General features: G+C 39.6%; 1 protein-coding gene across 1 annotated transcript; it reads left to right on the top strand.

Moving 5' to 3' along the window:
• Nucleotides 1-9,181: 9,181 nt before the first annotated feature.
• On the top strand, nucleotides 9,182-14,386 carry CTLA4 (cytotoxic T-lymphocyte associated protein 4; the record flags this gene model as incomplete). The annotated part of the gene is made up of 4 exons (XM_081142710.1): nucleotides 9,182-9,290; nucleotides 12,046-12,393; nucleotides 12,845-12,954; nucleotides 14,282-14,386. 4 exons carry the CDS (start codon nucleotides 9,182-9,184, stop codon nucleotides 14,384-14,386), a joined length of 672 nt encoding a protein of 223 aa, XP_080998836.1.
• Between the last annotated feature and the right edge of the window lie 725 nt (nucleotides 14,387-15,111).

Here is a 15,111-nt window from a genome sequence, read left to right as displayed (position 1 = left end):
GGGCTCTATACACATGCCAAACAAAAAAAAGACCCTGTGTTTTAGTTACAATGCATTACTCTTACTGCCTTCAGCAGGCCCTGACGTGACTGTGTAAGTACAATCATTTAGTTTCCTACTCATGAATGAAGCATTGGGCTAGGGATTTTCTTTTTAGAGCATAATCCATGAAATGGTGCCTCCTAAGGAAAGCTGTTAAATGTAACCAGCTGCTTCTAAATTACATTCTCCTAAAGCTTGCTTGAATAATACAGTTCGCTGAGCCCAAGTTTCCTAACATGGCCTCCCTCCATCTCATTCAGTTACTCCACATTTGAGTAACCAGTTAGAAATCTGTTCCTAGGGGAGGGTAGAGCCAAATGATCCATATCTCAGATTCTGGCTTGTGATGGCTCAGTGTGATGTCTGTTCAGAATTGTAGATGATGAGAAATAACCAGAATCTTTCTCTCTTGCCTCAGCCATTCAGGATATATTTACTAGTTCATTCTTTTATACTTGGAAAGAAGTGAATTTGGTTACAGATTTTGTCTAGATTACATTTAAAGAAGAGCAAAAAGTATGGCCAATACATACTGTAATAATAATGGTATACTTTTTAAGATGGTAGAAGCCTACTAAATCCATCAACATGGCCATATATATATATAACAACATAAGTAGTGGATTCCTAGTTTTAAAGGCAATGCCATTGTAGTAACATGATTCTCTTAGATGAGTACAGAAGCTGGGCTCTATACACATGCCAAACAAAAAAAAAGACCCTGTGTTTTAGTTACAATGCATATATATATGTATATGTATGTATATGTGTATATATATATAGTGTGTGTGTGTGATAAAGCACACATAACATAAAACTAACCATTTTAAACATTTTAAAACATACAGTTCAGTAGCATTTAGTACATTCACTATATTGTGCAACCCTACCTCTATCTAGTTCAAGAACATTTTCATCAGCCCATAAAAAATCCTGTACCCATCAGTCATTCTCCATTCATGCCTCTTCCCAGTTCCAGGTAATCAATGGTCTGCTCTCTGTGTCTATGGACTTGCCTATTCTGGGTACTTAACATAAATGGAATCATATGACCTTTTGTGTCTTGCTTCTTTCAAGCAACATAATGTTTTCAGTGTTCATTCATGTTATATCATGCATTAGTACTTCATTTCTTTTTATGGCTGAATAACATTCAGTTGTATGGATAGAACAAATTTTGTTTATCCATTCATCAGTTGATGGACACTTGGGTTGTTTTCATCTTTTGGCTGTTGTAATTAGTGCTATGAGACCATAATTTTTTTACTAAAATAAAATCCAATTTGCAGATTTATGTTTGTGGGTACCCAATACCTACCAGACTACTTGGTAGTTATGGGTTTCAAGCTGCAAACTAGCAGGAAATTAGAGCCAGAAGCCATGTCTGTTTAACAGGTCTTGGGAAGATAACTAACTATGGTGAAAGCAAATAGTAAGAAGAGAATTAAACTTGAGTTAAGAATTTTTGGGCTCTGATCTTGGTTCTGCCATCAACAGGCTGCGCATGTAATTTTGAGTAGATCATTTCACCTCCCTGGGCCTTTGTTTCTTCACTCATAAACTGGGAGAACAGAACTCACTAACATTTCTTCTAGCTTCAGGATTTAATGCTTGCAACAGGCTGTGCAAACACACTGTGTTCCTCATCATCCAACACACTTTCCCCACCATCGCAACTACTATTGCTAACACTGCAAAGGAGTAAAGACACTGTTTTTCTATGCTCAGGGTGTGAACATAACTGTTTCTTGTGAACTGGAGGTGTGAAGGGGGTCATGACCTGAAATCACTCAAATGCTACGGTAGCAGCAGGGCTTGAAATAACACAGCTCAAAATATGAAAACAGTGATTGTCTCTAACCAAGAAACTGAAATATGTGCTTGAGGCTGAGATTACACCAGCCACAAATATCATGGGAGGAATGGGTTCCATCAAATGTTTGAAATTTTCAATGTCATTCCTTATAGATAGCTAACAAATTTTGGGGTTTGAGTGAGTGGGTTATTTAACATTAAAGAAAATTTCCAGTCACTCCCCAAGTTTTTGTCTTCTTTATACTAAGGCAAGGTAACATAAATGACTTGTGAAATTTCCTCTTTTGTAAAATGGAGATTGTATTGGGCTGTCTCAACTTGTCCTAAAGGGAACCAGGTACACTCTGAGTGTACCATTCAGGTGATGTGAGCTGTGGTGCATCATAGGTCAAGTAATGGAGTATTTACCCCCCCCCCCCTTTCTGCCCATGTATCCTTGAGGATGGTGCAAGATCTAAATGTGGAGAACAAAAATCTAAATGTGTGATCCTGGAAAAGTCAATTAACTTACCAGTATCAGTTTTCCAGTGTGTAAAATAAATGGGTTACTTATTTTGAAAACATCTTTTCTTGGTTTTTGATAAGGTCACTTCCCTAAATTTATTTGTGGCTGGCTGTGTTACAGCAGGGGTGAATGATTAAGCATAAAACACAATCCAACTTTAATTTTTACTTTTAGGTATGAGAAGCTAAGGAGACTGAGAGATAATCAGATGCGATAATGGCTAAAACCAGAAATATAATGAGAAACTATTATCCATAAATGGAGATAAGATATCCAAAAGGGTTTATCATATAAAACAAGGAGCTTGGCAATTAGAACATAGATCATTCTACAAATTGCTTTGTGACCACAGTTGACCTTGTCATTTCTTCATTCAGAAATACTCTTTGTTTTCATCTCTACATAAATAAAGCTCTGATAGGTGAGGATGAACCTTCAATTGAAGCAGCCTCTGCATTTCATTTTGTCATCCAGATCAGCAAATAAAACTTGGCTTACTTGACAACGCTTTCCATTTCTTCCCCCAGTGAGGGGTCAAGGTAGACTGAAAAGCCAGGAGGAGCCTACTCTATTGCCCCACCAAGGGACTGGCACAAAGTCCACAGCTCAAAAGCATTCACTTTGACCTGACTTTACTCCATAGATTACAGTTTCCTAGGGCCTGAAAATTCACATACCACATTTATCTAAGCGAGTTCTTGACCAGCCCATATCTTCACCCTTTAATGGTAATGAAGCTAACATTTCTTTCCAGTCACTTTGCATATCATTTCCTTTCTCTTTAACTCTCTTGAAGAGAGATGATTGACAGATCCTTCTTCAGCAACCATTTACTTTGGTAGATGATCTTCTTTTTCCTTTGAAGTCAGTATTGAAAGGAGTTGTCCTGTGATGAGCTAATTAGCACAAAAACACAGAGTATATAACCTTAATTAGGCATGATTATAGGCTCAACGTAATGGGATGTCCTGAAACTGCATGCTATGCAAATATTAGACTTTTCATTCTTCCCATTACATCTGAAACCATCACAAAGGATGTTTTGCAGTATGTACCATAGTCAATGCCAGGTGCAGATCTTTCAACAAAAGGTTGGTTCAGTTTTTTAAGCTTTTTTTCTTTTCTTTCTAAATCTTCTCATGTTATCGTCTCCCCAAACTGAACAGTTTAATTAAGCTCAGAATAAGTTTTACAAATTCAGAGTTTTTACAACTGAGTAAATCAACCAAGTTACCCTGCTCAAACCAAATCGCATCTGGAATTCTGAAGACACTACACTGTGGGCATCACTGTGAATTATGCAAATCTTGAGAGATCTTTCAAATCCAGAAACCACTAAGAGTACTACAAACCAATTTGGGGTTTACTCAACCCAGTAGGATATAGGAAGATAGTAAGAAAATGAAATCATAGTGAATCCCCAAGCCCTAATTTTAGCCAATTATTTTCACTTACTTTACCATCAATCTTTTTGGAGTAATAAAAGTAAAAATTGACTTTTCCCTTCCTACCCTGAAATGAAATATCCACGGATGTGGTACCCTCAGACATTTGAATATTCGACCACTGAATAATTGAGAGCTCCCAGTACCTAATTCTTAGATTATGTCTAGAATTGTGAGCTTTTAGACTCAATCAGGAGGCAAATAATAAGCTATTCTGGAGATATAATAAGCTATTTGGAGACACTGAGAGGGCAGAAATTCAATAAATGTGTGAGTATTCAAATAGTATCTGATTTTTAGTTTCACATGCCATCCACTCACTAGAGATTATAATGAAAGAAGAGTTTATATAATAGTTGAAGTTTGAAACCCATGGTTTTCTCTGTATTCAATATATAAGCTAACATTTTACTGAGCATATAGTAAGCTTAGTTTTCAATATTTTATTGGTATAGTCTCATTGAATCATTACAATAACCCTATAAGATAGTTACCATAATTAGCTATATTTTACACATGAGGAAACTGAGGATAAGAGAAGCTCAAAAACCTCCTCCCAGACCGCACATTTAGTAAACAGTAGAAACAGTTCTTGAACTCATGTCTGTCTGACTCTAGTAATGCTCTTATCCACTGTGCTGGGTTCATTAGTGCCTCTCTGTCTTCTCATTGAATCTTTACTTATTAACACTTTCCCCAGAGCTGGAAATGAGATGTAAGAGAAAGAAAAAGAATTGAGACCTAAATCGAAATGCAGAAATTTTCCATCACCTGTAATATACAAAGGAAGTTCTAGTTAAACACTCCATGTGAGGTGAGGGTGTGAGTGCTATGGAAATAGAATTTGAAACAGGGGAGACAGAATTCCACATGACTGGCTGTAAAAAATACACCCATGCAATACAACATGTTATTGCACACGAAGTAATAGGGAAAAAATAAGTTCTGGATGGGAATGAGACCAGCATTTAAATTTGGTTCAATCAGGGACTTATAGGACACATGTGGTTCAAATAAGACACTCAGCAAAAGGACTATATTTTGAGAGGTATTAAAGAGGGTAGGGGGCAGAGGATGTTAGTGCACTCAGGAGCTAGCAACACTGGAAAGTGATATCATTCTCAGGAGTGAAAGGACCAGGGGATGAAATAGTGAGAACTGGCATCATAGAAGGAGGTTTGGGGCCACCTGATGAGCTATCACTGTGCAGAGCTGCTGTTACTGCAAGAGGCAGGGTTCTGAATCTGGGAGAGAGCAGGGAAGAAACACCCTGTCCTCCATCCTCTTGTCCTCTGGTCTGCTGGTGCTTCCCATCAGCTGATCCCTCCCAAGAGTCAACCTGCTAGGGAACCCAGTCGCCCACGAGGTTCTGTCTCCCAGGTGGAGAATGGATGTGAGAAAGGGGAGTGAAGAACAACCTTGAGCAAGTCACTTCTCTCTAAAGTTCAGTTTGTTTATCAATGCCTACCATATTGATAGTGGCCTTATAATTTTTACTTTCCACTTCCTATTTTGAAAAACCTCAATCTTACAAAGAATTTGTAAGAATAGTACCATGAACACACATATATACTCTTTACCTAGATTCACCAATTGTTAACATTATGTTACTGTTTCTCTCTACTAACACAAACATACACACATATTTTTGCTGAACCATTTGAGAGTTATTTGCCAACATCTGAGACTTTATTCCTAAATAGTCAAGTAAATATCACCTAAAAACAAGAATGTTTTCTTACATAACCCTAATACAATGATCACACTCAGTAAATTTAACATTAATACAATGCTGTTATCAAATATAGTCAAATTCAAATTTTCTCAGTTGTCCCAATAATGTACTTTTTAGTTGTTTTATTTTTTTGCAATCAAGGATCACACATTGGATTTTGTTGTGTCTCTTTAACCTCCTATAAACTAAAGTAGTTTTTTAAGTTTTCTTCTTTTTTAATCTTTCATAATATTAACATTTTTGAGGAATCAAAGTCCAGTTTTGATGGTCAGTGTTTTGTCTTACTGTTTTTTCATGAATAGATTTAGTTGAAACAATTTTGGCAATCACACTGCAGAGGTGTTGTGTCCTCAGTGCATTATATCTGGAGGTGCCTGGTGTCAGAAGGTCCCATCATGGGTGATCTTTGCTTTGATCACTTGGCTAAGGCAGTAGCTGCTAGATTTATCCATTATCTTTCCCCCTTTGTATTTATCAAGTAATCTATGGGATAAAATTGTGAATTTATCTATTTTACCAACATTCTTTCATCCAGTGGTTTCCATAACCATTGTATTTTCTCGCTATGGCAGATAAGGTATAATTTTTACTACTTTTATTATGAAAGTATAAAAGGGACCTGGTTAAGACTTCTTTGAAAGTTCCTGTTACAATCCTCATCTCTTTTTACATTAAACTGTTTTCATTCATTTATCTCTTCATTTAGCAAATGTTTATAGAGTGCCTTGGCCTTGTGAAATTTTCATCAGTGGCTTAATGGTTGCCTAAACTAGTGTCTTTAGGTTTTGATCTTTACCGTGTGCTCCAGATCCATATTGGCAATTGCTTTTGTGTCTCTCCACCTTACCATCTATGGATACCTTAAACTCAAATGACCAAATTGCACTTGGCATCTTCAATCTATTCTTCTTAAGTTCTCTATTCCAGTAAATTGCACCTCTGTTTTCTCAGTGACTCTAAAATAAAAAGGACTCCTATTTATTGAGTGGCCAGTCACCATAATACGTCTTTTATGCATGTTACATGCATCATCTCATTCAATCCTTGCAATAGCCTTGAGGAGTGGGAACCATTTTCTGGAGGACACTGGGCTCTCAGCCACAGATCAACAGCTAGGAAGTCTTTGTGCTGGGATTCAAATTTACTTCTCTGTGACTTTAATGTCTTTGCTTTAGTGGAGGATTGGCTAAGTCCCCTTAACTCTCAGTGCCTTGGTTACATCCCTTATAACTTAAGAAAAACAACAATCCCTGCCTTGTAGTGTTGTTTGGAGACTTGAATGAGATAAAACTCAACAAACATTTGAACAATTCCTGGCAGCACCATAGTATTTCCCAAGCCATAAATCTGGTGTCATCCTAAATTTCTCCATCCACTTACTCCTTAGGGACTTTGTCGCCACTGCTGACATCGCTTTAGTTTAGATCAGGAGTTGGCAAAACATGGCCCACAGGCCAAATTCAGCCTCCACCTGTTTTAGTAAGTTATGTTTTTTTAAAAATTGAGCTATAATTGACATTGTAAATAATGTTTTATTGGAACACATCCATACTCATTCATTTACGTATTTTCTGTGGCTGCCTTCACCCTACAAAAGCAGATTTAAGTAGTGGGAACAGAGGTCATAGGGCCTGCAAAGTCTAATGTATTTATTATCTGGTCCTTTACAGAAAAAGCTTGCCAATTCCTTGTTGCTTGGGGTATTGCAATAGTCTCCTTCCTGGGTTTTCTGGTTATATTTTATTCCTTGCTGAACCCATCCTCTTCACCCCTCTTCCTGTGTGAGGGGGAATTTCCCCAAAATGGGAATTCAGTCATGCCAACTTGCTCCTTATGGTGCACTGGCCCTCTTAAAAAACATGTTTCCACCTACTGCTGATCCCCATACTGGCCTTGCCCTTTGGCCATAATGAAAGTTTTATGTCCTTTCCAACCTTGGCACATGCTGTTCTTCTGGTCTGAATACCCACCCTTTGCTTTTGTCCTCAACAATAAGCTCAGGTTTTACTTTCTCCAAGAAGCCCTTTCTGACTTCCACAGACCAACCCAATGGCTTACGCAATACTTCAATTCCAGCATTTATGTACTCTGTTCCTGTCACAGGGTTAGCTATCTGCCCGTCACTGCTGTGAATTTCTCTCAAGGGCGGGAGCTTCCATTTCTCACTCTGGTACCTCCAGTGGCCAGTCTGGAACTTGACCCTTAGTAAATTCCCATTCGGTTGTTATTGCCTGCTGGCATTTCAGCTGGAATTTGAAGGCTTATATAAGGTGCTAGGGGAGTGTAGGAAAAAAGCAGGTCAGGGGAGTTTTCTTGGAGGAGCTGACACCTTAGCTAACTCCTAGAGCATGTAAAGGAAGCTAAAACAAGATAATGGGAGGAAAGGCAATGGTGAGACCTGAAAGAGGTGTGCTGGAGAAACGACAAGCGGGGAGGAGACATGGGAGGGAATGCTGTGAGACAGGCTAGAAAGAGAGGCATTAGATACATAATCTACAGAGCCTCCTGTGCTGAGCTGAGGTGTGTGGACAATGGGAAACCGCGAAGGGCTGGGGCAGGCAACACTGTGGTCCATGCTGCAACTGTCTGTTTGCACGTCAGTTTTCTACAGGTCTCTTAAAGCATTAACTTTGTTTTTGTCTTGTCATTATACAATCGTTAGTGTACACAATTTCTAGAATATCCTGGATTTTCAATAAATACTTCTTTCATTGCTGAAATATGTGAAAACCCCCCAGTTTTAAGGAAGGATCCTCAGTGCTTAGTATTATCCTCTTTTTGTCCTGTCTAAAACTTTTATACATTTAAGAACTTTAGTCACATTGAACCTTAGTTCTTGGATTTTCTGCTTGAAAAATTCCCATTAAAACAATGTTTGTCCTTTTAAGAAGGGCTTGAATCTCTTGGACATTTTCTGAACCTTCTCCCACTCTGGCTTCTCTTTGTTGAGTTAAGGCTTTCCAGAGCACTGGAATTCTTTCCTACTCTGTAAAACCAGAGGCAGATTGGTTTTTTTTTTGTGTATGTGATTTTGGTATTTTCTCTCAATGAAGTGCTAAATGGAGCTTGGAGAAATTAAAACTAATTTGTAAAGCATGCTGGGGATGGTGCCTCACAGGTAGTTTACTAATGATGTCTACAGACTAATTCTGTCATTAGCTCAAGGGCTCAGAGAACCGGCAGCTTGGCAGTTTTGGGGTTAACACTGAAATGCACTGGATGCTAAAAGATGCTTAGACGATTGGATAAAACTGGGATTTAGGGGGGCTCCCGCACTCCAGGAAATTTTCCAAGTCTCCGCTTAGTTATCCTCAAAGTGAAGAAAAAGCTTCAGTTTCAAATTGAGTGCATTTTCCATCCATGGATTGGCTTGTTTTGTTCAGTTTTACTCTGAGTGTTTGAGGTTATCATTTCGACGTAACAGCTAAACCCACGTCTTCCTTTCTCGTAAAATCAAAACAAAAAGCCTTTCTATTCAGGTGCATTCTACATGTACTGAATGGGTAGTACATACCTGAAATAAAAGCCAGCTATATAAAGTCCTTGATTCTGTGTGGGTTCAAACACATTTCAAAGCTTCAGGATCTTGAAAGGTTTCGCTCTGCTTCCTGAAGACCTGAACTCTGCACCCGTAACGCCATGGCTGGCTTTGGATTCCGGAGGCACAGGGCTCCACTTGACCCACCTTATAGGACCTGGCCCTGCATCGCGCTGTTTTCTCTCCTTTTCATTCCTGTCTTCTCCAAGGGTGAGTGAAGCTTTTGGAACACGAAGTGGAGGAGGTGTTTCTCCCACCTGGGTTTCATTTTTTTCAACAGTCAAGGGCAGTGATTTCTAGCAAAGCCAGAAGCTAGAGGTAAAACTCCAACCTCCAGACTTGGATAGCTCTGTATTCTGAGGCAAGTAGGGCACAACTGGCAGCAGCAAATAAACAGAGGTACAGCTCATTGCAGAGGGCCAGGCATTGAGTAGAGGCTTAATGGATACATCTGAGTTGGTTTGGAAGACATGAGCAATTTCAGACACTTCTATATGACTGAAGGAAAATACTGTAAACTTAAGTGACTTAAGAGAGAAAATATATCCACAGTCTTGAATACATCTGAGCTTGGAATCAGGATGAGCTCATGATTTTTCTTTTTAAAAAATGCTAATTGGAGCAAATCATAAACAGTTTCTTCCTTGCCCAATTCAAGGTTTTAGGGTCATCTAATTCAATTTTATAAACTAATTAGCCAGCTTGTTTAAAATTTAAGGCTTTCTTACTCAATTCAAGATTTCAAGGTCCTCTTAATCAGCTCTATAAACTACTTAGCTAGTTATTTTTAAAAATGAAAGCAGTTTGAAATTGTGAAACAAAAAAGAAAGGAAGAAAGGAAACCATCAGTCCATTTGGCATAAGATACTTAATTGCTGCCTGATTTATCTGTGGACTTCAGAAGCAGATTCTCCAGTTTTCAGATAAAATAAAGCTCTTACATGGTATAAAATGATGAGCAGTTCCACTAAATTTCAAATTTATCTCTCTCTAGACTTTCTCGCTAGGAAACCATATAGTTTGTATAGAGTCAAAAGGTGTTTAATGATTTTATTTTTACTGGATAAGAAATAATCATATACTTTTTATTATTTCACATGTTTTGAACATTAAAGATTAAATACCCTTAGAAGTATTCAAATTTCCTTTTTAGGGCATTTATCTCAACCTGTAACTGAAATCCTCCCATGGTGGATACTGGGAAACTGAATGTGACCAGATTTAGCAGTAATAATTGGGAGCTTGCCTGGGGTAGGGCAGGAAACTTGTTCTTCTCTAGGCTTAGAGTCAACACAATAATGATTATTGAGTGTCCATTTGGGCAGGATATAATGGCGGCTCTCAAGAGTTTATCAGCCGAAGGCATACTCTGGAGGAGGTGTTATTAGTGCACTAAAATGTTTAATACAGGGCAGAACTTAAGTACTATAATCAAGTTATAGCAGTGCAGATATTCAGAGGACATCTATGATAGATGAAGATGAGGGGCGAGCAAGGAGACTATTGTCTAACCAGGGCTGCTGGATTAACTATCGCAAGGGCTGCTGCCATATTGTTGTCTCTTCTGAGGACAGATGTTTTCCCGTACAAGTTCCTGGGGAAAAGGACTGGCACCTTCAACACAGAGTAATTTATACAAAGGAAGAGGTGTCCTGGAATCTCAGACTGGAATGATAGGTTGGGATTGGATCATGAAGGATATTGAATGTTATTTACTTTATTTGTTTTTGCAGTAAGTGTTACATACACATCAAAAAGCTTGAGCAGAACCCTGGCCAGAATGGCTCAGTTGGTTGGGCATCATCCCATGCACTGAAGGGTTGCTAGTTTGATTCTCTATCAGGGCACATGCCAAGGTTGTGGGCTTAATCCCCAGGAGGGGGTGTGCAGGAGGCAGTCGATTGATGTTTTATTCTCACATCCATGTTTCTCTCTCTCCCTTTCCCTTCCTCTCTCTCAAAAAATCAATTAAAAAAAAATTTGAGCAGAATGTGTGATGTGCATGGTTCAATCCAAGTTTTGGGTGTCATTTATATGATTGACTGAAGAGGGGTTAGTTAAAGGCAGATAATTTGACATGAAGCCACAATATTTTAGATGACGTGAGCCTTTTTGTATGGAGAGTTGACCTCTCTTATCCTGTAGAAACCAGAGAGAAAAAGAGCATCCTGTGAGGGTGTTCAAGTGAGGAGAGAGGGTGGCAGAAGGTGTGGTGGCAATGGCAGGGAAAGCCCACAGAAATTAGCAGCAGGGATGCTTTGGCCCAGAGAGGAAAGGACCTGGTGCCCTCTGCTCTGTGGCTTTCTTCATCTAGCAGCATCCCTCACTTTGTAATAATAATGCCAGGGAAGGGGGTGGCTGGTACAGTGAGCCAATGTGCAGCTACATGTGGGTAATAGAGGTCTAAAACCAAGGAAATGTAGGCAAAAGTTTTTGAGGTATGCTGAGATATAAGGCAATATTCTGTACTTCAGCTTCCAAAGTTTCCTCTACTGCTCATAGTTCCTGAACTATAGTTCCTCTAGTTGTATTATAATCTTAGAATACCAGAGTTGGAAGGCACTCTGATATTATCTGATCTAATCCCCTTTTCCTACATGTGAGGGAAAATGAAGCCCATAGGGGAGGCATGGTAAATCATATGTTTCATGGTAGAACCAGGCCTTTTGTTTGTCACATCAACGTTCTTTCTGCCACAGCCAACTGCCTTCAAGAAACTATTTTCCAGTAAGAAACACCTTTATGGAGAGTAGCTGGAAGACAGCTGAGAGATGGAGGGAAAAGCTGGGGTGGGTGGAGAAGGGAAGGGATAGGGAAGAGTGATGGGCTCGTTTAAGGGGAAGAGAATAATTGAAAGATAATGTTGGAAGGTGCCCATCAAAGATAAACTTTCTCTGGCTTTTACCTGGGCCTGGTGGTGAGTGAACATGCATTCACTGAGTTCACTTTGTTTTTTCCATGTTAGGGATGCACGTGGCCCAGCCTGCAGTGGTGCTGGCCAGCAGCCGGGGTGTTGCCAGCTTTGTGTGTGAGTATGAGTCTTCAGGCAAAGCTGCTGAGGTCCGGGTGACAGTGCTGCGGAAGGTTGGCAGCCAGATGACTGAAGTCTGCGCCAGAACGTATATGGTGGACAATGAGTTGACCTTCCTAGATGATTCCACCTGCATTGGCACTTCCAGTGGAAACAAAGTGAACCTCACCATCCAAGGGCTGAGAGCCATGGACACGGGGCTCTACATCTGCAAGGTGGAGCTCATGTACCCACCTCCTTACTATGTGGGCATGGGCAATGGAACCCAGATTTATGTTATTGGTGAGCAGAGCCATATCACTAAGCTAACACCTTTTGCACGGTTGTCTTTGCATGAAAATAATTTTGCTCCTTAATGTCAAGTAGTTCATTTTTAGGATTGTGAAAATTCTCTTTAAGAGTTCTCTGGCATACCACATGGTAGCCTTTTTTGTAGTATAGGTGGCAACCCAAACTGCATTCTGACTATAAAATAAAATGGGCTGGAGAAGGTCTTTTTTCTACTGGCAGGTTGGGGCACTCACTCTGGAATGATAACCATCGTCAAGTTTGCTCTTATGCCTTTGATATGACACTCTTGGGGAAGGAGCCCCAAGTAGTTGGACTAAACTGTGGGCTAGCAATACTATCAAGGGCTGGAAGCTCAAATTTCTTCATTTTTTCATCAATGGGAAGTAAGGCCCTAAAGTTTAAAGAGTGGCTCAGGGAAGCTCTGCTTTGTTTTCTGTTGCAGATCCAGAACCATGCCCAGATTCTGATCTCCTCCTCTGGATCCTTGCAGCAGTTAGTTCGGGATTATTTTTTTACAGCTTCCTCATTACAGCTGTTTCTTTGAGCAAAATGGTAAGCGTGATGCTGACAATGCACCATTTTTGGTGGAGATATCTGTAGAGATAAAAACTGACCAGATGACGCTTTTGAGTTTAGTAAGGTGAAGGACAGTGGTAAGGAACACAGTAGAACCCAAGGCATTGGCCTTTGAGGTTTCAGGATGACTAATATTTTAGATGAGTGTGTTTGACATTGAATGTTTGTGTGCTTCTGAAGAGGGTTTCAGTTTGAGTAACCGTTTGAACAACATGGGGCAGCTGTTTTGTTCTTTATCTTCATGACAACTGTACTTAGGTTAATCCTGAAACACAAGGTTAGGTTGGGCAAAATGCTGCTAGAGAAGACCATCCATCTGGATAGGTTTTATTATCTCCCTTAGTGTCCCTCTTCTTCACCAGGAAGCCATCTCTCAGTGCCACCCAACTTGTGCCTTCCTTGTCCACACTGTAGCTGTCCACATAATACCTTCCAGGGTTCCCTGTTTCCCAGTCAGCTTGATTGGGAAGTCTAGACATCTCTTCCAGCCTAGTAAAAGAAAACCCCAGTTTTTATTTACTACTGTTGTTGGTGGAAGAGAAGGAGGGTGGAATCTGGCCTCCTATCAGGATTTCTTTCTGACAGTCATTTTCAGCCACTTCTGCCTAAGGCTGGCTCTGTCACAAACTTCTCCCTCTCTTTCCTCCCTTCTCCCTCTCTCCTTCCCTCCCTCCCCCATTCTCTTTCTCTCCCTGCCTTCCTCTCTCTCTGCTTCCCTCTCTCTTCCTCTCTCTCTCTCCCCGCTCTTTCTCTTCTAAGATTCTCTCTCAACCTCTTCTGTTGCTGTAGCTTCTTCCTACCTCATCTGCTACACACCGTCACACAGACTAGTATACTAGACCTCAACTTACTGAGGTGATAAAAACTGGGAACTGAGAGGGACAGAAAAAAAAAGTAATAAAAAGTATATGAGGACTGGAGATGAGAAATACAGCTCTCAAGCAGGATAACTAAAGTTTACTATCTTATCAAACTCATCCCCCCACAGACAGTATCCAGTCACTTACCATAGGAGTTTGGGGGTGTTTTTCTTCTGAAGCTTTCTCAAAGTCTGTTTCTTCTATTTTCCAGTCAGGGAAAATAATTGCTGTTTTACATCCATAGCACAGAGTTATTTATCTAAACTGAGTTTTAATAGCTGAATCAAAAAAAGCTCCTGGTGCTTATAATTCTGTATGTTGTAAACATTCATTATTCAATGGTGGGGGTGGGGGACGAACCAATAGTTGCTGCATCCTATTATCCTTAAAAGTGGCTTCTGTTTTCCTCAATACTAATTACTGTTTCTTTTTGTGTTTGGCAGCTAAAGAAAAGAAGCCCTCTTACTACCGGTGTCTATGTGAAAATGCCCCCCACTGAGCCAGAATGTGAAAAGCAATTTCAGCCTTATTTTATTCCCATCAATTGAGAGACCATTATGAAGAAGAAAGACCATTCTCCAATTTCTAAGAGCTGAGGCAATTCTACCTTTTTGCTATCCAGTTATTTTCATTTATTTGTGTATTTTGGGGGGATTCATCTCTCTTTAATATAAAGCTGGATACAGAACCCAAATTAGGTGTACTACAATTTAAAACAAAAGAGCAGAAAAACAGAGCCAGGATGTTTCTGTCATATCAGATTCAATTTTAGTAAAAGCATCACTTGGGAGCAATATGCGGATTCAGCATTATGATGTGGAATCAAGGAAGTAAGTTAAGGGATGGTACAGTCCTGGGAAAGCAAAGGAAGGAAGTGAGGATGATATTTTACACACCTTGTATTTACATGTGAGAAGTTTCTAGCTGAAATGATGTTTTCAAGTTAAATTTTTATGTTGTGTTATTTTTCTTAACAAGTGTATAATTAAATGAATGGTTTAAAAATACTCACGTGGCTATATTTTAGCCAGTGATTCCAAGGGTTGTATTGTACCAATATGTATTTTTTATTTGATAGTTTTGTGCATGGGAGCCACATGTGCTTTTGTGTACTTGCTGATAGTTTGAATATAAACACTATATGGCAGTGTCTTCCCATCATGGGTTCAGGGGAAGCTTGGTGAAGGGGCTCAGGACACTAATACACCAGATAGAATATAAGATCACCTGCTAACTAGCTTGGAAATTGGATGCAGTCATAGCAGATTCTTGC

The sequence above is a fragment of the Miniopterus schreibersii genome (assembly GCF_964146895.1).
Source record: "Miniopterus schreibersii genome assembly, chromosome: 7".
NCBI classification, from domain to species: domain Eukaryota; kingdom Metazoa; phylum Chordata; class Mammalia; order Chiroptera; family Miniopteridae; genus Miniopterus; species Miniopterus schreibersii.
This window is presented reverse-complemented; position numbering and strand designations above follow the sequence as displayed.